Source organism: Pristiophorus japonicus, chromosome 21, assembly GCF_044704955.1.
Source record: "Pristiophorus japonicus isolate sPriJap1 chromosome 21, sPriJap1.hap1, whole genome shotgun sequence".
Taxonomy (NCBI): Eukaryota; Metazoa; Chordata; class Chondrichthyes; family Pristiophoridae; genus Pristiophorus; species Pristiophorus japonicus.
The window spans coordinates 32,038,340-32,062,492 of record NC_091997.1 but is presented as its reverse complement, the minus strand read 5'-3'; the positions used below and the strand labels follow the sequence as shown (position 1 = coordinate 32,062,492).

The 24,153-nt window shown below is 43.7% G+C and overlaps 1 protein-coding gene across 2 annotated transcripts in view; it reads right to left on the bottom strand.

Moving 5' to 3' along the window:
• Positions 1-24,153, bottom strand: part of npepps (aminopeptidase puromycin sensitive) — a 220,587-nt gene that overhangs the window by 82,220 nt on the left and 114,214 nt on the right. For both annotated transcript variants that reach the window (XM_070864544.1, XM_070864545.1), the window contains one exon: positions 4,331-4,495. In XM_070864544.1, coding sequence (XP_070720645.1) covers positions 4,331-4,495 — 165 coding nt within the window. The remainder of the gene's footprint in view (positions 1-4,330; positions 4,496-24,153) is intronic.

Here is a 24,153-nt window from a genome sequence, read left to right as displayed (position 1 = left end):
GTACACTTTCGACACATACCTACACTTGCCTATGAATACAGACTCAGAAGTACTCACCCCCCACCCCCCCCCCCCCGCCACAGTTGGTCATTTCAGAGTTAAGTGGTTTTATTTGAGGCAATTTAAAAAATCCTAAATGCTACAGAAAGGAGGTAACTACATTTGTTAGAGTCGAGGTTCTCAGTTAACCCACATTTACTGTGTTACATTCTCTATAACTGCTGGTTAGAGACATCCTGAGAGCTGAGAGCTGCTCTGCTGTGATATGAACTTCCACTACATTCAGAGTCATGTGGTCACTGCAACGGCACTTCACGCTGTTGTGCCACAGCGGGTCAATCAAAAACAAAGCGCAGGATGTGGGGGCAGGGAAGGGCTGCAAGACGGATCCAAAGTGTCAGAGGACTGAGACATGAAGACATGCTCAAACAACTTGTACTCTTCAAACTGAAAAGGAAGTTTATGAGAGGGAACCGCAAAAGGAGGCATGCAAGATGTTATGTGAAATCGGAAAGGAAAATTTGGAACACCATTTTAAACTAAAGCATGACTGAAAGACAAGGGGATAAGTATAAACTGGTAAAAGGCATGTCCAGCACTAATGCAAATTTCAGAGTACTCAATAACTGGGATAGTTTACTGTGTACAATAAACTCTAGAATCATTCAACAGACAGTTTGATGCTGTGATGGGGCAATTATAGGTTTCTAAGGAAGTATGAACTATATGGACCAAAGTGCCTTCCTTATATGTATTCTATAATTAGTCAACATATTATCTCTCCTTACAAGATGTTTCTTACCAGTTTTTTAAATATAAAATAGTAACAATGAGAAGCTCGGACACAACATTAAATCCTTTTTAATATTTATTATATGGAATCAAGGACAGTTTCGCCTCGAGGGTTGAAAATTGAAAAAAAGTTAATCCCAACTCTAGCCAAAGACATGAGACAGAAAGCGACATGAACGAGGGATTTGCAGGTTTTGTGAATGACAGTGAGAGTACGAAAAGTTGGTGCTGGAAGGAAATGTATAAGTTTGGTTTTGGAAAAAAGTAATGCACCTGGTGCTCACAATTTGGGATGAGTGGACATTCAAGAAGCGCTACAAGGCACGAATACAAGTCATTGTCGGGACCTGTACACTTCACGCCAGGTCACCAAACTGATGTTGCATGTTTGCGTTTAGGGTAAGCGTGTCTCTGTGCATCCCAGTGTCTCTAACGAACCAGCTCGATTGTGTTCTTAGCCGTGGGTGATGGTTATATGGGTATAGCTATGTGGGGTACCGCAAGGTTCAGTGCTAGAACCCCAGCTATTTACAATATACATCAATGATTTAGACAAAGGAATTGAATGTAATATCTCCAAGTTTGCAGATGACACTAAGCTAGGTGGCAGTGTGAGCTGTGAGGAGGATGCTAAGAGGCTACAGGGTGACTTGAACAGGTTAGGTGAGTGGGCAAATGCATGACAGATGCAGTATATTGTAGATAAATATGAGGTTATCCACTTTGGTGGCAAAAACAGGAAGGCAGATCATCTGAATGGTGACAAATTAAGAAAAGGGGAGGTGTAACGAGACTTGGGTGTCATGGTCATTGAAAGTTGGCATGCAGGTACAGCAGGCGGTGAAGGCGGCAAATGGCATGTTGACCTTACAGCGAGAGGATTTGAGTAAATGAGCAGGGAGGTCTTACTGCAGTTGTACAGGGCCTTGGTGAGGCCACACCTTGAAAATTGTGTACAGTTTTGGTCTCCTAATCTGAGGAAGGAGATTCTTGCTATTGAGGGAGTGCAGCGAAGGTTCACCAGACTGATTCCCGGGATGGCGGGACTGACATATGAAGAAAGACTGGATCGTCTAGGCTTATATTCACTGGAATTTAGATGAATGAGAGGGGATCTCATAGAAACATGTAAAATTCTGACAGGGTTGGACAGGTTAGATGCAGGAAGAATGTTCCCAATGTTGGGGGAAGTCCAGAACCAGGGGTCACAGTCTAAGGATAAGGGGTAAGCCATTTAGACCGAGATGAGGAGAAACTTCTTCACTCAGAATTGTGAACCTGTGGAATTCTCTACTACAGAAAGTTGTTGAGGCCAGTTCATTAGATAGATTTAGATATATTCAAAAGGGAGTTAGATGTGGCCCTTTTAGCTAAAGGGATCAAGGGGTATGGAGAGAAAGCAGGAATGAGGTACTGAAGTTACATGATTAGCCATGATCATATTGAATGGTGGTGCAGGCTCGGAGGGCCGAATGGCCTACTCCTGCACATATTTTCTATGTTTCTATACGAGTCAATCTCTCAAGACATTACAAATAAGGCGTCGAAAACAATTGTAATAGTGTATTCAAGACGGAGATCAATAGCTTTTGGGACTCCAAGAGAATCGAGGGATATGGGGATCGGGCGGAAAAGTGGAGTTGAGGTCGAAGATCAGCCATGATCTTACTGAATGGCAGAGCAGGCTCGAAGGATCGAATGACCAATCCTGTCCCTAATTCTTACGTTACCTTTGGGTGAAGTGGGTTTAATGGATGGGAGGGGAATTGGATGAAGGCATGCAGACATAATTCAGCCCCTATTTTAAAGTCATATATTCGGTCCTTACATTTATATTGCCATTCTAAATTCCTATGTCCACAATAGGAACTGTGTCGATAAGTTTCCCATCTCCCACCAGCTGTGCTGCTGCAGCAATGCTCCTGGGAGGATGTCAATACAGCATGTCAAGTTCACGTGGGCAGTTGTTTTTATAAATTATATTGGAATTTAGAATGAAAAATGTTGATGGGAACTACAAGATTTTTTAAGATATAGAAAGACATGTTAATGGTGTTTTTGTGTCAGGTTAACTCTCTCTCCCACCATTTTAACTCCTTGACGGAGGAAACAGGAACATTTAGTTGTAATTATGAAAACATCTACTTCAGCAGGGGAACAGAGTTTAGTTGACGATACAATCCTCAACAATGACACGCTTGACAGAATTACCATACAGCAACTGCTTGTACTTAAAAATAAAAATTTAAACCTCTTTTAAAATGCTCTCCTGCTGCAACGCCAGCCACCCCAGCTCAAGCAATACCCAAGAAATGGAGGGCTGTGAATCGATACCAGTGGAACAGAAAGCATCCGATTTATTTGAGGACCATAAGCGAGGAGGGGTGGGCTATGTTGAGAACCAATAATAACAGTCGGCACTTTTAATCTCCTGTACGCAGACGTATTTCAGCTGTTGAGCTAACGGGCGAGAATTTAATGATGGTCGCAGTACTAATGATCAATTATTTCAAAAGATTCAGATATACTTTTTGGCAGAATATTGCAGCTTATTTTTCACTGGCTGTTTTTTGTGTTGAGTTTATGAATGTGGATAGAATGCCCTCTAATCTTCCTGCTTTCCTGATGGTCTTATATCCCAATTATTATTTCAGCAAAGGCACTAATTCTGCAGTGGAATATTACTTCTTTAGTGCTATTGGAACCCAGATGCAGCAGATGAGCAGCAAGGCCAGGAGTGCAAACACAAGTGATTTCTCCAATTAAATTCCCAGTCAAAGAAACATTGCCCTAATACGCCACACTTCAATTAAATTAATGTTTGTTGCACTGTATAGCAGAATACAATATCGGTGTACTGCAACAGTCATGGGAGAGGTGCTTTGTGCTTCTTGGGGGGGGGGGGGGTTGTACTAAAATATACCTGGTGAATAATTGATCAGGGTGGTAATGCAAAGTCGGACGTGTACCTTTCCAGGACAATCAAATCGCCGCAACTGGGCTCAGTGGCTCTGGGCTCGGAATCGGGTCAGGATTCCCAAATCTGATCGCTATTCAGTGATCTTAGCAGGAAAGTGCATGTATATGTACTTTGGATGAGTGTAGGAGTGGGCATAATCACAATACTTTCCTATCGTCAAATGGATGTCCTACATTTACTTTCTAGGTTTACAGAATGGCCAGTTAGGCAACATGCTGCATGACTGCTGATGTCCTAAAATCAGTACCTTCAGCAGAGATGGGGGGACAAAATTGGCAGGAAACAAATGAGCAACAATTTATTTATTTATTTTTTTTTTTTAAAAAGAACCTTTGAAGAATGTAATTACAGAACCATTAATCCCATGCACCACAAATGGAGTTAAACTACATCGGTCATAGAATGCACCTTTCAACAAATGTTTTTCATTAAATACAGATTTTAAGACACATATTACAATGATGACAGTTTGTGGCTGCGTGTGGGATACAATATTCAAAGCATTCTCCCCATGACGTGCAAGGGCTCGAGGGAGGTCGGTGGGAGAAACTGCCTTACCTCAATTGGGTGACTGCTGTCAAGAGCATCAAGTTCCAGTGCTCGTGTGTAGTCGGCAGATACAAACTGGGTCCAGATGTCATATTCGGGGAAGCAGTGGTCAACACAGAGATACTCAATCCAGGAAGCAAAGCCTTCATTCAACCACAGATGGGTCCACCACTCCTGCAACCACGGACAGTACATTTGAATATACCATTTTGCTTTTAAAATACAGTAAAAACATTTTTAATAGCCTTCCCAAGGATGACATTATGCGTGCAGCTACCCTTCCACTTTTGCATGCGAGGAGGCTTCAGTTTAGGGTTATTATTTATGGGTGCTGAGGGATCGGAGCTGGGTCCTCAACTATTTACAACTAAGTGGAGGAAGAGCATCCTGGAGGGCACTGAGCACCTCGAGTCTCGTCGCCGAGAGCATGCGGAGAACAAGCGCAGGCAGGAGCGTGCGGCAAACCAGACACACTATCCACCCTTTCCTTCAACTACTGTCTGTCCCACCTGTGACAGAGACTGTAATTTCCGTATCGGACTGTAGAGTCACCTGAGAACTCTTTTTTGGAGTGGAAGCAAGTCTTCCTCAAGTTCAAGGGGCTGCCTATGATGACAATCTATATTAATGACTTGGATGAAGGGACAGATGTAATGTAGCCAAGTTTGCTGATGATACAAAGATGGGTGGAAAAGCAAATTGTGAGGAGGACACACAAAATCTGCAAAGGGATATAGACAGGCTAAGTGAGTGGGCAAACATTTGGCAGATGGAGTATAATGTGGGAAAGTGTGAGGTTATCCACTTTGGCAGAAAAAAAATAGAAAAGCAAATTATAATTTAAATGGAAAAACATTGCAAAGTGCTGCAGTACAGAGGGACCTGGGGGTCCTTGTGCATGAAACACAAAAAATTAGTATGCTAGTACAGCAAGTAATCAGGAAGGCAAATGTAATGTTGGCCTTTATTGCAAGGGGGATAGAGTATAAAAGCAGGGAAGTCCTGCTACAACTGTACAGGGTATTGATGAGGCCACACCTAGAGTACTGCATACAGTTTTGGTCTCCGTATTTAAGGAAGGATATACTTGCATTGGAGGCTGTTCAGAGAAGGTTCACGAGGTTGATTCTGGAGATGAGGAGGATTGACTTATGAAGACAGGTTGGGCCGATATACTCATTGGAGTTCAGAAGAATGAGAGGTGATCTTATCGAAACATAAGATAATGAGGAAGTTCGTCAAGGTGGATGCAGAGAGGATATTTCCACTCATAGGGGAAACTAAAACTACGGGACACAGTCTTAGAATAAGGGGCTACCCATTTAAAACAGAGATGAGGAGGAATTTCTCCTCTCAGCAGGTTGTAAATCAATGGAATTCTCTGCACCAGATGGCTGTGGAGGCTGGGTCATTGAATATATTTAAGGCAGAGATAGGCAGAATTTTGAGCGATAAGGGAGTAAAGGATTATGGGGAGCGGGCAGGGAAGTGGAGCTGAGTCCATGATCAGATCAGCATGATCTTATTAAATGGCGGAGCAAGCTCGAGGGGCCAGATGGCCTTTTCCTGCTCCTATTTCTTATGTTTTTATTATGAACGCTACAGAACTTTGGAACTTTCTAAAACCAAACAATGCAAGGCCCCTTTGATAAGGTCATCTCGCATTGCTTCAGCTTGGGCTCAGACTCACGTGCAGTAAAGCTAGGTTTAAAAGCACCCAGGATCCACCAAAGCTTCTGGGGATAAGCTGACTGCGGAGAATATTTTTGAACATTATGAAAAACAGACAATTCCCCTATTCTCAAAACGAAAAAGTTAACCGCCAGAGACAGCAGCTTTGGGCAAGCATGCATACATGCACGCGAGTTCTCTCCTGCTGGCTGTACTCTAGACCAATCGTGGTTGACTCAAAGTCCTCAGGGAAACTAGGGATGGGCAATAATTATTGGTTTCCCAGTGTCATCAATATCCCAAGAATAAAAATAGCTGCAGCCTTGCATTCATTTCTAAATAACCTCAAAGTAATGCCTCCCCATATTTATACAACAAATGGATCAGGGTACAAATTTTCATATCCAGACCACAGCCTTCCCTTTAAGTTTCAGTTTACTCTATCCATAGAACTCTACACTGTATAAATATGCTACCAGTGCCACGTGCTAGTCAGAGTAGGAATCGCAGGATAGCTCAAATGAATAGGTGGCTTGAGCAGTGGTGCAGCAGGGAGGGATTCAAATTCCTGGGGCATTGGAACCGGTTCTGGGGGAGGTGGGACCAGTACAAACCGGACGGTCTGCACCGAGGCAGGACTGGAACCAATGTCTTCGGAGGAGTGTTTGCTGGTGCTGTTGGGGAGGAGTTAAACTAATATGGCAGGGGAATGGGAACCAATGCAGGGAGACAGAGGGAAACAAAATGGAGACAAAAACAAGAGACAAAAAGGAGATGAGTAAAAGTGGAGGGCAGAGAAACCCAAGGCAAAAAAACAAAAAGGGGCACTTTGCAGCAAAATTCTAAAGGGTCAAAGTGTGTTAAAAAGGCAAGCCTGAAGGCTCTGTGCCTCAATGCGAGGAGTATTCAGAATAAGGTGGACAAATTAACTGTGCAGATAGCAGTTAACGGATACGATTTGGTTGACATCACGGAGACATGGCTCCAGGGTGACCAAGGCTGGGAACTTAACATCCAGGGGTATTCAACATTTAGGAAGGATAGGCAGAAAGGAAAAGGAGGCGGGGTGGCGTTGCTGGTTAAAGAGGAAATTAATGCAATTGTAAGGAAAGACATTAGCTTGGATGATGTGGAATCGGTATGGGTGGAGCTACGGAATACCAAAGAGCAGAAAACGCTAGTGGGAGTTGTGTACAGACCTCCAAACAATAGTAGTGATGTTGGGGAGGGCATCAAACAGGAAATTAGGGGTGCATGCAATAAAGGTGCAGCAATTATCATGGGTGACTTTAATATGCATATAGATTGGGCTAACCAAACTGGAAGCAATACGGTGGAGGAGGATTTCCTGGAATGCATAAGGGATGGTTTTCTAGACCAATATGTCGAGGAACCAACTAGGGGGGAGGCCATCTTAGACTGGGTGTTGTGTAATGAGAGAGGATTAATTAGCAATCTCGTTGTGCGAGGCCCCTTGGGGAAGAGTGACCATAATATGGTGGAATTCGACATTAGGATGAGAATGAAACAGTTAATTCAGAGACCTTGGTCCAGAACTTAAAGAAGAGTAACTTTGAAGGTATGAGGCGTGAATTGGCTAGGATAGATTGGCGAATGATACTTAAGGGGTTGACAGTGGACGGGCAATGGCAGACATTTAGAGACCGCATGGATGGACTACAACAATTGTACATCCCTGTCTGGCGTAAAAATAAAAAAGGGAAGGTGGCTCAACCGTGGCTATCAAGGGAAATCAGGGACAGTATTGAAGTCAAGAAAGTGGCATACAAATTGGCCTGAAATAGCAGCGAACCCAGGGACTGGGAGAAATTTAGAACTCAGCAGGAGGACAAAAGGTTTGATTAGGGCAGGAAAAATAGAGTACGAGTACGAAGCTTGCAGGGAACATTAAAATGGACTGCAAAAGCTTCTATAGATATGTAAAGACAAACGTAGGTCCCCTGCAGTCAGAATCAGGGAAAGTCATAACTGGGAACAAAGAAATGGCAGACCAATTGAACAAGTACTTTGGTTCGGTATTCACTAAGGAGGACACAAACAACTTTCCGGATATAAAAGGGGTCAGAGGGTCTAGTAAGAAGGAGGAACTGAGGGAAATCCTTATTAGTCAGGAAATTGTGTTGGGGAAATTGATGGGATTAAAGGCCGATAAATCCCCAGGGCCTGATAGTCTGCATCCCAGAGTACTTAAGGAGGTAGCCTTGGAAATAGCGGATGCATTGACAATCATTTTCCAACATTCCATAGACTCTGGATCCTATGGACTGGAGGGTAGCCATGAAACACTACTTTTTAAAAAAAGGAGGGAGAGAAAACAGGGAATTATAGACCGGTCAGCGTGACATCGGTAGTGGGTAAAATGATGGAATCAATTATTAAGGATGTCATAGCAGCGCATTTGGAAAGAGGTGACATGATGGGTCCAAATCAGCATGGATTTGTGAAAGGGAAATCATGCTTGACAAATCGTCTGGAAATTTTTGAGGATGTTTCCAGTAGAGTGGACAAGGGGGAACCAGTTGATATGGTGTATTTGGACTTTCAGAAGGCTTTCGACATGGTCCCACACAAGAGATTAATGTGCAAAGTTAAAGCACATGGGATTGGGGGTAGTGTGCTGACGTGGATTGAGAACTGGTTGGCAGACAGGAAGCAAAGAGTAGGAGTAAATGGGTACTTTTCAGAATGGCAGGCAGTGATGAATGGGGTTCCGCAAGGTTCTGTGCTGGGTCCCCAGCTGTTTACATTGTACATTAATGATTTAGACGAGGGGATTAAATGTAGTATCTCCAAGTTTGCGGATGACACTAAGTTGGGTGGCAGTGTGAGCTGCGAGGAGGATGCTATGAAGCTGCAGAGTGACTTGGATAGGTTAGGTGAGTGGGCAAATGCACGGCAGATGAAGTATAATGTGGATAAATGTGAGGTTATCCACTTTGGTGGTAAAAACAGAGAGACAGACTATTATCTGAATGGTGACAGATTAGGAAAAGGGGAGGTGCAACAAGACCTGGGTGTCATGGTACATCAGTCACTGAAGGTTGGCATGCAGGTACAGCAGGCGGTTAAGAAAGAAAATGGCATGTTGGCCTTCATAGCAAGGAGATTTGAGTACAGGGGCAGGGAGGTGTTACTACAATTGTACAGGGCCTTGGTGAGGCCACACCTGGAGTATTGTGTACAGTTTTGGTCTCCTAACTTGAGGAAGGACATTCTTGCTATTGAGGGAGTGCAGCGAAGGTTCACCAGACTGATTCCTGGGATGGCGGGACTGACATATCAAGAAAGACTGGATCAACTGGGCTTGTATTCACTGGAGTTCAGAAGAATGAGAGGGGATCTCATAGAAACGTTTAAAATTCTGACGGGTTTAGACAGGTTAGATGCAGGAAGAATGTTCCCAATGTTGGGGAAGTCCAGAACCAGGGGTCACAGTCTAAGGATAAGGGGTAAGCCATTTAGGACCGAGATGAGGAGAAACTTCTTCACCCAGAGAGTGGTGAACCTGTGGAATTCTCTACCACAGAAAGTTGTTGAGGCCAATTCATTAGATATATTCAAAAAGGAGCTAGATGTAGTCCTTACTACTAAGGGGAATGGCGAGAAAGCAGGAATGGGGTACTGAAGTTGCATGTTCAGCCATGAACTCACTGAATGGCGGTGCAGGCTCGAAGGGCCGAATGGCCTACTCCTGCACCTATTTTCTATGTTTCTATGAAGCACTCCCATTTCACCCTAAAGGAGTATATTCATTCTGTACTATGTGCAGCTCATATTTGTAGATTTGCTACTGTTGATATGTCAGCTAACTTTTCTGCCCAGTTAATTTGGGCCAAACCCCCTTTCATCTCAATGAACTTGGCTCTTTTCCAGTCCAGCAAGCGTATCTTGGATTCTTCATTGTCCTTTTCTATTCTTGCATCGCACCCGATTATGCCGAGGTTACCATTTCCCATATGCTCACATCAGTTACTTGCCCATTTCATCTCCCAAAACCCAAATCAAGCAATCACGACTTTCGTTGTTGGACGTGAAACATTTTAATCAGGAAGCAAGTGCTGAATATATTCCAAAGTCTTCCCCACTTAGACCGAGACTTTACCTTCATTCGAATTTTCTTGGGATAGTTAGAATCCCCCACAATGATTGCAATTTTCTCTTCCATATCTCTGATCTATCTGCAGAACTCCATGTCTATCTCATCTCCTGTAATGCACACCAAGAATTGTACCATTCCCATTTCTCAGCTCTGTCCCATATGGGTTCTGCTTTAACACAAGCCCCAGGACCTCCTTACACTCCAGTGTTGTGATGGAATCTTTCCCCAACACAGCCACCTTCCTTTCCCCTTTCATATCTCTCCTGAAAATGTTAGAACTAGGAATATTAAGTTTCCAGTTCTGCTTGAACTTAAACCACATCTCCATTATAGCTGCTATAGCCTATCCCTGCATAGTTATTAATGCTCCACTGAGACATTTATTTTTCACTCACTGATTAAAAGACAAACAAACAAATTGAACCATGACATTTCTCAGTAGAGGAAACTGAATTTTAGTTCTTGAAGGATTAAGACATCAAATGAAAAATTGTTCTATATTCTTAGTAAAAGGTGCATGAGACGTAATCTGATCTGCACTTCACTCGTTCTGTCAAAACTGCAGAAACTAATTCATCTGTAAGCTGCAGAGCCTGGCTATTTCATGACCCTTACAGCTTTGGACCAGGATCGGTAATAAACCCAGGCAGGTGAGATTAACTTCCTCACATAATGAGTAATCCCACTTAAAAGGAGTTTGGGAAGTCGCAACCTAATTTTCAGGGGACACGAGTTCAGAGAGAAAATCTGTACCACCAATCAGAACTAGCATTAACAAAAAAATGTCAGACAATAAGGTGGGGAAAATATTCTAATTTTACCTCTTTCAATATTCGTTGTATGTAGAACACCAAGGTCCTCAACATCTGGGCTCTACAAGCATTAACTAGATGAATTCAAAACAATAAAACTCAAAGGAGGGCTCCAATGCAACTCCCGTCTAATTTCAGAAACCCAATACTGAATTTAAAGACTCGGAGTGGAAGAGAAAGCAAGTGCTGTAATGATGTCTTTAGGCACTGTCGCTGCTGTGTCAGGCTTGGGCGAATGGCATTGTACCAACCTCCCAAATTCCTCTCGTTATCGACCCTCAGCCTTGGAAACAGTTTCTCTTTATTCACTCTAACTAAATCCTTCACAATTTGAAACACCTCCATCAAATCTCCTATTAGACTTATCTACTCCAAGGAGAACAACCCCAGCTTCGAATCTGTCCACGAAACTGTAATCTATTTTTATGAGGGCGAATGATGAAATGTGACCAGGAAATTAAAGTTGAAATAAACCTTCTTTTCCATTGGCTGTCACACTTGGGCCCCTCCGAGTTTCAGTGATTTGGACTGGTTACATGACGAACGGGACAAGAGAGCTCAGGTTGCCAACTCTGCTTGGACATATTCCAGGAGATTACATCACATGATCACCCACTCTCCTGCTACTGGTTGCCCGACACGTCCAGTTCCACAATGCATGGTCTTCCCACACCAATTGTAAAGCAAGGAAACTCTTCATTGTCTTGGTGTCATATTTGAAATGAGCTTTTGATCACATATCCGCAGCATAACTAAGACTGTCTATTTCCACCTCCGTAACATCGCCAGTCTCCATCCACTGCTGAAGCCCTCATCCATGCCTTTGTAACCTCTAGACTTGACTATTCCAACGCACTCCAAGCTGGCTTCCCACATTCTACCCTAAGTAAACTGGAGGTGATCCAAAACTCGGCTGGCCGTGTCCTAACTCACACCAAGTCCCACTCGCCCATTACACCTGTGCTCGCTGACCTAGATTGCCGCCCGCCCCCCCCCCCCCCCCCACCTGATGTCTGCGCTTCTCTAATTCTGCCCTCTTGAGCATCCCTCATTATAATTGCTCATCCATTGGTGGCCGTGCCTTCTGTTACCTTGGCCCCAAGCTCTGGAACTCCCTCCATAAACCTCTCCCTCCTCCTTCAAGACTCTCCTTAAAACATACCTTTTTGACCAAGCTTTTGGTCACCTGCCCTAATTTCTCCTTATGTGGCTCGGTGTCAAATTTTGTGTCCCAATGCTCCTGTGAAGCGCCTTGGGACGTTTCACTATGTTAAAGGCGCTATATAAATACAAGTTGTTGTTGTTGTTACCTAACTAGATGAATCTTGACCATCAGTCAGACAATCCTTATTCCCATATGGCTCAAACAAATGTGTTTAAATAAAACATTTTTAAAGCACCATTTGTTTTAGCGCCACTGTGAATTTTCTGGTGGCTTACTCGCAGCAGCGTCCTGGAGACTCCAGGACAATCCTGGAGGGTTAGCAACCCAAAGGGAGCGCCTCCATTAGTGATGAGTCGATAATTTTACAATGTTCCAGGTTAGTAACCAGTCCAAATGACCAGCATGGCATATGGAGATCAAATCCCAAATGAAACTGATATTTGCACATCTTTGCTCAGCAAACAAGTCGTAAATTTTGGAGGAATTAACAGTAGCACAGAAGTGAATTATTATGAGTTTTTCACAGAGAGGGGGTGGGTAGGTGGGGGGGAAGAAGGAGGCAGAAGGGGACAGAGTTGTCCTGCAGTACTTCAATGAAACACACATCAGTGGGATGTGCTATCCGTAACAGTACAATGCAGGGGCTTACATCGATAGACAGCACAGAAACAGACCATTCGGCCCAACCAGTCCATGCCGGCATTTATGCTCCACTCGAGCCTCCTCACATCTTTTCTCATCTAACTTTAACATAACCTTCTATTCCCTTCTCTTTCATATGCTTAGCTAGATCCTTCTTTAATGTATTTATGCTATTCGCCTCAACTACTCCCTGTGGCAGCGAGTTCCACATTCTCACCACTCTCTGGATAAAGATGTTTCTCCTGAATTCCCTGTTTGATTTCTTGGTGACGATCTTGTATTGATGACTTAATGGATGAGGGACTGGGAAGAGGAAAGTGGAAAAAGAGAGAGAGAGAAACAGATCATGCTACAACAAAATAAGAGGCAAACCTTTAAAATTAAACATATTCTGAAAGCTTTTGCCTCACAAGCAGAATGCCACCAACCATAGCCAGGTCAGAGACAGGCAGGTCTGCTTTGCCAGTACGGTTTACTTTATACTTGGCCTAAATTATTTTTCCAAGACATCACTCACACCTATTACTGCAGATGTATAGAGGCAAGTGTTGTACTGTTGCCAGAGCAGTTAATGAGCCAAAATAGCACTGAATAAATTTTGTAGCTTCGAAGTGCAAACTAAATCTATAAATGCCTCCCCTCCAGCAGCTTAAAGTCACAGACAGACACAAAAGGCAGGCACAAAGGCAGCAGGAATTTATACAATCATTACATCATACCGAGAGTACTTTATCACAAAGTCAGATCACCGGCACAGACAATAGGATTTAAGGGAGAAAAACACAGCAATTGGATTTACAGTCGATGAAATGAAATGAAACTCAATTTATAAAATAATAATGGGTGGGTAGGGTAGATTATACAGAAGGGTAGGGTTGCAGATTCATGTCGATTGCATCATCTGGGGAAGGCACAGCATTTAGGATTGATGCCTCAACATAAAGCCACAGAGTGGGCACAAGCTGCCTTCTTATCCTCTCGCTCGGAGAATTACGAGAACAAGCAGCCAGTAACTCAAAGGGGGTCTAAATTGCATTATGGACAGTGCCCTAGTTACACCTCTAGGCTTGAATCCAGCCCAGAGTGGCAGAATTGAAGTTACCTTCATCTTCCAGGTGCAAGGGCCCTAAGCTCTCCAGATCCAGGAACTGTGCATTGAATTGGAAGATTGAAAATGTCACTCCATTATTTAAGAAGGGAGGGAGGGAGAAACCATAGACTCGTCAATTTAACATTAGCTGTGGGGAAGTTACTGCAAATCTATCAGAGACCAGAATGACTGAACATTTGGACAAGTATGAGCTGAGAGAGAATCAGCATGGAATTGTGACAGGTAGTTCATGTCTGACTAATCTAGCTGCATTTTTCTGATCAGGTCACTAGCATGGTGGATAGGAGTGTGTCTATGGGTGAAGTCTATATGGAATTCCAGAAGGAATCTGATAAGGTTCCGCACAAGAAATTATCAGCAGAAATGAAAGCACACAGAATTGGAGGTAACCTTGTGACATGGATGGTTGGGAGGTAGGAGACAGGGTAGGGATGAAGAGAAGGTTCTCTTGATTGGCAGGATCTGACAAGTGGTGTTCCCTGGGGATCTGTAGTGCGGCCTCAGCTTTTCGCGATATACATCATCATAGGCAGTCCCTCGGAATCGAGGAAGACTTGCTTCCACTCCCAAAGTGAGTTCTTTGATGGCTGAACAGTCAGATAAGAGAGCCACAGACACGGTTACAGGTGGGACAGACATTCGTCGAGGGAAGGGGTGGGTGGGGCTGGATTGCCTGCGCTTGACCTTTTCACGCTCTTTGCATTGAGACTCGAAGAGCTCAACGCCCTCCCGGATGCACTTTCTCCACCTCGGATGGTCTTCGGCCAGGGTCTCCCAAGTGTTCGTGGTGATGTCGCATTTTACCAGGGAGGCTTTGAGGGTGTCCTTATAACATTTTCGCTGCCCACCTTTGGCTCGTTTACCATGAAGGAGCTCCGCATAAAGCATTTGCTTAGAGTCTCGTATCTGGCATGCGAACTATGTGGCCTGCCCAGCGAAGCTGATTGAGTGGTCAGTGCTTCAATACTGGGGATGTTAGCCTGGACAAGGACACTGATGTTGGTGCGCCTGTCCTCCCAGGGGATTTGTAGGATCTTGCGGAGACATCGTTGTTGATAGATCTCCAGCGACTTAAGGTGTCTTCTATGCCTCAGATCCATACAGGAGGGCGGGTATTACTACAGCCCTGTAGACCATGTGCTTGGTGGTAGATTTGAGGGCTTAGTCTTCAAACACTTTTCCTCAGACGGCTGAAGGCTGCACTGGAGGCGATGTTGAATCTCCGCATCAATGTCTGTCTTTGTTGATAAGAGGCTCCCGAGATATGGGAAATGGTCCACGTGATCAACGGATCCTTACCAACGGATCCATTACAGATCCAATTCCCATCCGGATCGGGGTCAAACAGGGCTGCGTCATCGCTCCAACCCTCATCTCAATCTTCCTCGCCGCCATGCTCCACCTCACAATCAACAAGCTCCCCGCTGGAGTGGAACTAAACTACAGAACCAGTGGGAAGCTGTCTGCCGCCTCCAGGCCAGGTCCAAGATCACTCCAACCTCTGTCGTTGAGCTGCAGTATGCGGACGACGCCTGCGTCTGCGCACATTCTGAGGCTGATCTCCAGGATATAGTCAATGTATTCACTGAGGCATATGAAAACATGGGCCTTACGCTTAACATCCGTAAGACAAAGGTCTTCCACCAACCTGTCCCCACCGCACAGCACTTCCCTCCAATCATCAAGATTCATGGAGCGGCCCTAGACATACATTAATGATGTGGATGAATGAATAGAGAGTTGCATATCAAAGTTTGCAGACGACACCAAGTTACAAGACACAGTAAGTTGTGCAAATGAGAGCAGGAAGTTACAGCCAACCAATATGGTTGACTCTCAACTTCCCTCTAAAGTAGCCCAGCAAGTCACTCAGTTGCATCAAACTGTTATCAGCAGCAGACCATCTTTCCACCTTCTCTGGACGACTAGGGACGGGCAATAAATACCAGCTTTGCTGGTGACGCCCACAATCAGAGACTGAATAATAAAAGTACTGTAAACCGAAGACTTTTGAGCTTAGACGGTAAGCAGTCCATCTATTCTTCAAGAGTCAAATACAAGCCTGTTGACATGTTCCTCATTAGCACGTCACTAAGGAAGGACATTCAGTATAGTATTTTCACACTGGCAATGATGATTGCGTTTTCATTCCAAGTCAGTCCTGTATTCAAGTAGGATAATGCTTTCTTTGCGAAGATCAGCTGTTTCTTTAGAGGAACATTACTTCCAGAACAGTGCTCCTTTTTCAATTACTCAACCCCCTTGGGCACAAAGGCGGCACTTAACTTCATGGACAGCTCTTCACCACACTTTCAGTATGCGAGATAGATCAGCTCAGAAAAAGATGTCCAATTTGATGGACAGCTTTTTGTAAACAATTTCACAGAATCAACCATCAGGCCCCACACATTTACACTAAACTCTTATCCAGGAATGTTCACCCTAATCCTCGAGTTTGACCACAATTAACTAATTCAGACCAACTATAAAAATTCTTTCAACTTATTTGCCAGTAGCAGAGACAGTTAGAATATAAAAAGAGCAACTATCCAAAATTAAGATCACATCTGTTTTGGGATTTGCAATTTAAGAATTCCAATTTTAAATTTAAAACATTTTCTCTGGAATTTTCCTCCATGAAAGGTTTGTGGATTGGTACACAAACACAACTCCACATTTTTGAGGTGGCATTGCAAAACACACGAGTCAGTCCATCCTCTCAAACAAAGATTTATATTGTACAGTTTGGAAAGGTTCAGCACTTATAATGTCCATGTAATAGTGGCAGCCTGCATGAAACAAGATTAACAAAATCCCCAGAATTCACATTTAACCCAACGATATAAATTACAAGCAAGGATCATTAGATACAGTAAACTCTTCGTACAATTCTTTTACATGGCCCTTTATCATATTGATTACACTTCACCATTCCATTTAGGAAACAGTCAGCCTTAAAAAAAAGACGACTGGTTAACATGAAGCTACTTAAGCATTAATACTCGAAACCGATGTTTCTTTTAAGTATCAGCCAGTGGCTCAGTGGGTACCACACTCGCCTCGGAGTCAGAAGATTGTAGGTTCAAGTCCCACTCCAGAGACTTAAGCACAAAAACCTAGGCTAACACTCCAGTGCAGTGCTGAGGCGTTAGAGCAGACGGGGCCTCGGTTTATCAGGCGGATGCAAAAGATCCTATGCCACTTTTTCGAAGAGGAGCAGGGGAGTTATCCCCGGTGTCCTGGCCAATATTCATCCCTCAATCAACATCATTAAAACAGATTATCTGGTCATTATCACATTGCTGTTTGTGGGAGCTTGCTGTGCACAAATTGGCTGCTGCATTTCCTACATTAGAACAATGACTACACTTCAAAAAGTACTTCACTGGCTGTAAAGCGCTTTGGGACGTCTGGTGGTCATGAAAGACGTTGTACAAATCCTTTTCTTTTAAGCTGTGTGGGACCTCGAGGTGGCCACTTGCTGGCTTCACAATGCAAAAAACAGCGCACGTACACAAGTTTGAAAGGGCCACGCAGCCCCAAAAAATAAATTGAGGGAAAAGTACTAGAGACACGGTCATGTATATTTCAATGTTTTCTAAAAAGGGCTGTTATCAAGAATGAGTTTTTATACGGATGCAAATAGGAACCGAGCAATCGGTACATTTTTTTTTTAAGAAGTTAAATTCATCTTCTGCAAATTAGGACCATTATTCAGAAACAGCCCAGCATCTTCGGACACAAGTCTACTATTCAACAATACTGCAAAGTATTGATTTGTTAAACTATTTTAGACCATTTTAGTGCAACTCCCCACTGTTGGATCAAAGAACAAACTCGTTTATATAGCAACATTCCCATCGTAAGGGTATCCCAAAGCCTTTTACCGCCAATTACTAATTTGTAAAATGCTTGGAGGCAATTCGACACACCATGGCCTCACAAACAGCAATGAGATAAATTATTCATCTGTTTTTGGTATTGTTGGTTGAGGGATCATGATGGCCAGGAGATCACACCTTGCTTTTCTTCATATAGTGCCATATGATCTTTTATCCTCACCTGAACAGGCAGAGGGAACTTTAATTTAATGTCTCATCTGAAAGACAGCAACTCGGACAGTGCAGCACTCCTGAAGAGTCAACCTAGATTACGTCCGTTACAAGGCAACCTCATCCTATGACAGGACCTCGGACTTCAACTTTGGACTCAGTGTCGCCTCCCTACCCTCTGTTTACACCCACGAAATGTTTCCCCCAATCTCTGCCATGCCTATGTAACCTGAATTCCCTCGGTGTCCATTCACCTGCACGTTTTGGCTGCCTCACCGGACCCGAGCCAATTAGGTTATCTCCCTTTTTTTCCCCCTCTTTCTTTCCCCCCCTCAGCACCCTATTACCTCCTGTAACTCAATCACTCCCCTTCCTGTGACTCAGTCTTGCCACCTTTCATTTCTCCACTCTGATACTTAACCCACCCCAATCCTTAACTCAACTTTCCTACTCTCATGCCACCATCCCAAAATTGACTGTCTTTTGAGTGAGCTCACAGCTCCACCCTGTGCCTCTCTCGGCATGCTCCATCGAGGCAAACGCCACGGCCTCCTTACAAACTGCTCCATCCTCCTCCTCTCTCTCGCTGGCCTTCCCGCTTTCTCCCAGCAGGGGACTTTCCCCAAACATAAGAACATAAGAATTAGGAACAGGAGTAGGCCATCTAGCTCCTCGAGCCTGCTCCGCCATTCAATAAGATCATGGCTGATCTGGCCGTGGACTCAGCTCCACTTACCCGCCCGCTCCCTGTAATCCTTAATTCCCTTATTGATTAAAAATGTATCTATCAGTGACTTGAATACATTCAATGAGCTAGCCTCAACTGCTTCCTTGGGCAGAGAATTCCACAGATTCACAACCCTCTGGGAGAAGAAATTCCTTCTCAACTCGGTTTTAAATTGGCTCCCCCGTATTTTGAGGCTGTGCCCCCCTAGTTCAAGTTTCCCTGACCAGTGGAAACAACCTCTCCGCCTCTATCTTGTCTCAACCTTTCATTATTTTAAATGTTTCTATAAGATCACCCCTCATCCTTCTGAACTCCAACGTAAAGACCCAGTCTACTCAATCTATCATCATAAGGTAACCCCCTCATCTCCGGAATCTGCCGAGTGAATCGTCTCTGTACCCCCTCCAAAGCCAGTATATCCTTCCTTAAGTAAGGTGACCAAAACTGCACAAAGTACTCCAGGTGCGGCCTTACCAATACCCTATACAATTGCAGCAGGACCTCCCTGCTTTTGTACTCCATCCCTCTCGCAATGAAGGCCAACATTCCATTTGCCTTCCTGATTACCTGCTGCACCTGCAAACTAACTTTTTGGGATTCATGCACAAGGACCCCCAGGTCCCTCTGCACCGCAGCATGTTGTAATTTCTCCCCATTCAAATAATATTCCCTTTTACTGTTTTTTTTCCCCCAAGGTGGATGACCTCATACTTTCCGACATTGTATTCCATCTGCCAAACCTTAGCCCATTCGCTTAACATATCCAAATCTCTTTGCAGCCTCTGTGTCCTCTACACAACCCGCTTTCCCACTAATCTTTGTCATCTGCAAATTTTGTTACACTACACTCTGTCCCCTCTTCCAGGTCATCTATGTATATTGTAAACAGTTGTGGTCCCAGCACCGATCCCTGTGGCACACCACTAACCACCGATTTCCAACCCGAAAAGGACCCATTTATCCTACTCTCTGCTTTCTGTTCGCCAGCCAATTCTCTACCCATGCTAATACATTTCCTCTGACTCCGCGTACCTCTATCTTCTGCAGTAACCTTTTGTGTGGCACCTTATCGAATGCCTTTTGGAAATCTAAATACACCACATCCATCGGTACACCTCTATCCACCATGCTCGTTATATCCTCAAAGAATTCCAGTAAATTAGTTAAACATGATTTCCCCTTCATGAATCCATGCTGCGTCTGCTTGATTGCACTATTCCTATCAGGATGTCCCGCTATTTCTTCCTTAATGATAGTTTCAAGCATTTTCCCCACTACAGATGTTAAACTAACCGGCCTATAGTTACCCCTTTTTGTAAACAGAGGCGTTACATTAGCTGCTTTCCAATCCGATGGTAACTCCCCAGAGTCCAGAGAATTTTGGTAGATTATAACAAATGCATCGGCTATAACTTCCGCCATCTCTTTTAATACCCTGGGATGCATTTCATCAGGACATGGGGACTTATCTACCTTGAATCCCATTAGCCTTTCCAGCACTACCCCTCTAGTGATAGTGATTGTCTCAAGGTCCTCCCTTCCCACATTCCTGTGGCCTACAATTTTTGGCATGGTTTTTGTGTCTTCCACTGTGAAGACCGAAGCAAAATAATTGTTCAAAGTCTCAGCCATTTCCACATTTCCCATTATTAAATCCCCTTTCTCATCTTCTAAGGGACCAACATTTACTTTGGTCACTCTTTTCCGTTTTATATATCTGTAAAAGCTTTTACTATCTGTCACTTCAGTTATTTAAAAGATAGCACCATGATTTATTTCATATTGCATGGAATGTACTTCCCATTTCTAATTTAGGGAGCAATCTAAAAAGATGACAAACTATTTCAATACTGACAGAGTTACAAGTCTGCATCAGTGATTCTCCAACTGCTAGGTTCATCACAATTATGTCATTGCAGGGAAGCACCAGTCAGAAACCAGCTACTGTGTTGCAGAGGGATGGGGGCAGGAATGGAGAGCTACTGGAACTTGCTCTTTTCCCATTAAACCACTTTCTGCTGGCAGACAGTATAACGCCGGATAGACGTCTTAGCATTGTAGAAAAAGCAGTATTTCCACCACAGTTCTATCAAAAGAGTTGGAGGATATGATAAATTTATAGCTTTAAAAAAGTTTCTCTTTCATGTTGTTTCACACTGGGAGTCAAGACCAAGTCTTTAGGTAAAACAGGGTCTAGATGGTTGGGGGCGGTGGGGGGTGCATGAGAAGTGGGACAATTGGACCGGAATATAGAGACAAAATTCAGTCCCCATTTTAAAGTCATACACTCCGTCTTTACTTTTGTACTCTGGAACTCCCTTCCTAAACCTGTCCACCTCTCTCTCCTCCTTTAAGTCTCTTCTTAAAACCCACCTCTTTGATCAAGCTTTTGGTCCCCTGTACTAATATCGGTGCCAAATTTTGTCTGATAATACTTCTGTGAAACACAGAGATGTTTCACTATATTGAAAAGTGCTATATAAATGCAAGTTGTTGTATTCCCATGGAAACTGGCTACATAAACAAAGCGCACTGTAATTACATCCACCCATCAGTGTTGGCTCTTCAGTGTCTCTCTCGTGCAGGGGGAAGAAAGAAAAGACTTACATTTATATAGCACCTTTCACAACCACTGGACGACTCAAAAGCACTTTACAGTCGATGAAGTACTTTTGGAGTGTAGTCACTGTTGTAATGTTGGAAATGCGGTAGCCAATTTGCGCACAGCAAGCTCCCACCAACAGCAATGTGATAATCACCAGATAATCTGTTTTTAGTGATGTTGATAGAGGGATAAATATTGGCCAGGACACAGGGGATAACTCCCTTGCTCTTCTTCAAAATAGCACCATGGGATCTCTTACATCCACCTGAAAGGGCAGACGGGGCCTCAGTTTAACGTCTCTTTCAAAAGACGGCACCTCCGACAGTGTGGTGCTCTCTCAGCACTGCACTGGCGTGTCAGCCTAGATTTATGTGCTCAAGTCCCTGGAGTGGGACTTAAACCCACAACCTTCTGACTCAGAGGCGAGAGCGCTGCTCATCGAGCCACAGCGTAGAGGTGAGCTATTACAGCATAACAAGTTTACTTTGACAACTTCCATTATAAATGTGGATGTAGAAATTTATAAAAGGGAGAAGTTGAAAGGATGTGAGAGCTTTCTGATATATAATTGAACAGGTGAGTGCAAATATTGTCTATTCCCTGTATATTAAATATTTACCAAGCTGTGTTTTGGCGTGTGATTCAGATGAAGCTGTAGCCCAAGCCACAAATATGCTGAATGGATCCCTGTGAGTGACCTCGGTTAAACACAGAAATTCTGAAGTGCTCCCACAAGGTATAGAAAATTGGAACTTCCCTAAAAACAGCATTAGCATTTACTCCAAAATCTAACCCCTGAAAATATTAGATTTACAAGAAAGAGGAAGTAGGCCAAAGGACAGTTTCACCATCGTGATTTAGGATTTTGCTTGAACCCATTTAATTAGGTTCTAACCTCACAGCTCACGCCCAATTTCAATTTTCTACACGCAGCAGGCTTGTACAGAGACAGCATTCTACACTTGCTCTTCATCGCACTCCCAGAGGCAACAGCAATGTCATAATTGGATTCTTCAGGCTGGCCACCAACAGCTTAGAAACTCAACTATGAAGCGGAACAAAGCAATATGGTGTCGAGTAGATTACTTAGCTAGTGTAAAGGTGTTGGCATGATTTGTTTTCAATGCAAAATCGAACAGATTCAAGTAAACACTCAGGCCCATTATATTTGGATTTGTACAGCACATTTACACTGCGGCAATCACAAAAATCCTAGCGTAGAATGGCTGACTCCATACTAATACTAACTAGATGACTTCTGCTTAGACCTAGCAAAATGGTGCTCTGACAGTGGAATGGTAATGTACTGGCTCCACAGTGACACAAACAGCCAGCACATCAATCCAGTGTGTCATGGTGCACAACGTTGCTGTTTATACTTATAAAGTAGGAGAAATTCAACTCCTCAGGTCTGCAACAAAAACTTGTATTTATACAGTGCCTTTAACGTAGTAAAACATCCCAAGGTGTTTCACAAAAGCGTCATAAAACAAAATTTGACACAGAGCCACATAAGGAGAAATTATGGCATGTGAAAATAAGCTTGGTCAAAGAAATAAGTTTTAAGGAGAATCTTAGAGGAGAGAGAGGCAGAGAGGGAGAAGGAATTTCAGAGCTTGGGGCCCAGGCTGCTGAAGACATGTCCACCGATGCTCAAGAGGGCAGAATTAGAGGAGCACAGATATCGCGGGAGGTTGTGGGGCTGGAGGAGATTACAGAGATAGGGAGGGGGCGAGGCCATGGAGGGATTTGAAAACAAGGATGAGAATTTTAAAATCGAAGCTTTGCTTAACCGGGAGCCAATGTAGGTCAGCAAGCACAGGAGTGATGGGTGAAGGGGACTTGGTGCAGACAAAAGACAGAGCTGCAGAAGTAGAACTTGTGCTGGTCATGATTATACTGGCAATGTACACTGGGCACTTCATTTTTCTCTAAAACTCTAGCCCACCACCATGGAAGGGATCAATATGTTGGTGCTCCAACGACCTTGGTGCACAGTGCATGTAATCTTGGTTGGCGCAACCACAGCACTTTGGAAAACAGTCACTTTCAGGAGGCTGGATACCAATACAAGTCATCAACTATATCATACCCCAAGCAAATTAGGAGAGAGAACAACAACAAAAACGTATTTATATAGTGCCTTTAACGTAGTGAAACATCCCAAGAAGCTTCACAGGAGTATTAAGAGATAAAAATTTGACACCAAGCCGCATAAGTAGAAATTAGCTCCAGCGACCAAAAGTTTGATCAAAGAGGTATGTTTTAAGGAGCGTCTTGAAGGAGGAAAGAGAGGTAGAGAGACAAAGAGGTTTAGGCAGGGAGTTCCAGAGTTTGGGGCCCAGGCAATAGAAGGCACGGCCGCTAATGGTTGAGCGATTATAATCAGGGATGGTCAAGAGGGCAGAATTGGAGGAGCGCAGAGATCTCAGGGGGTTGTGGGGCTGGACGAGATTAGAGATAGGGAGGGGCGATGCCATGGAAGGATTTGAAAATAAGGATAGAAATTTAGAAATCAAGGCATTGCTTAACCAGAAGCCAATAATCGGTCAGCGAGCACAGGGGTGATGGGTGAGCAGGACTTGGTGCGAGTTAGGGCACGGGAAGCCAAGTTTTGGATCAGCTCTAGTTTATTCTATTCTGGGGCTGGGTGAGTGGAGTAAAAGGCTTCAAATTGGGCAGCTCCAGTGAAAAATAAATCAAGCTATAACTCTCTCATGTTTTACGAGAAAGATGGAGAAGAAATCTCACCACCTTCCGTCAGATAATTCCTGTGCTACCGAATGCATCTTCATTAGCATATTTAGAAACCAAATATTACACACTTCATTAAAACCTAGATAGCCGCACTGAAATCTACTGCCTTTCGCAGCCCCAACCTCCTCTAACTCCCATTACATTTTAAGCTTGGAAATACAATTATTGGG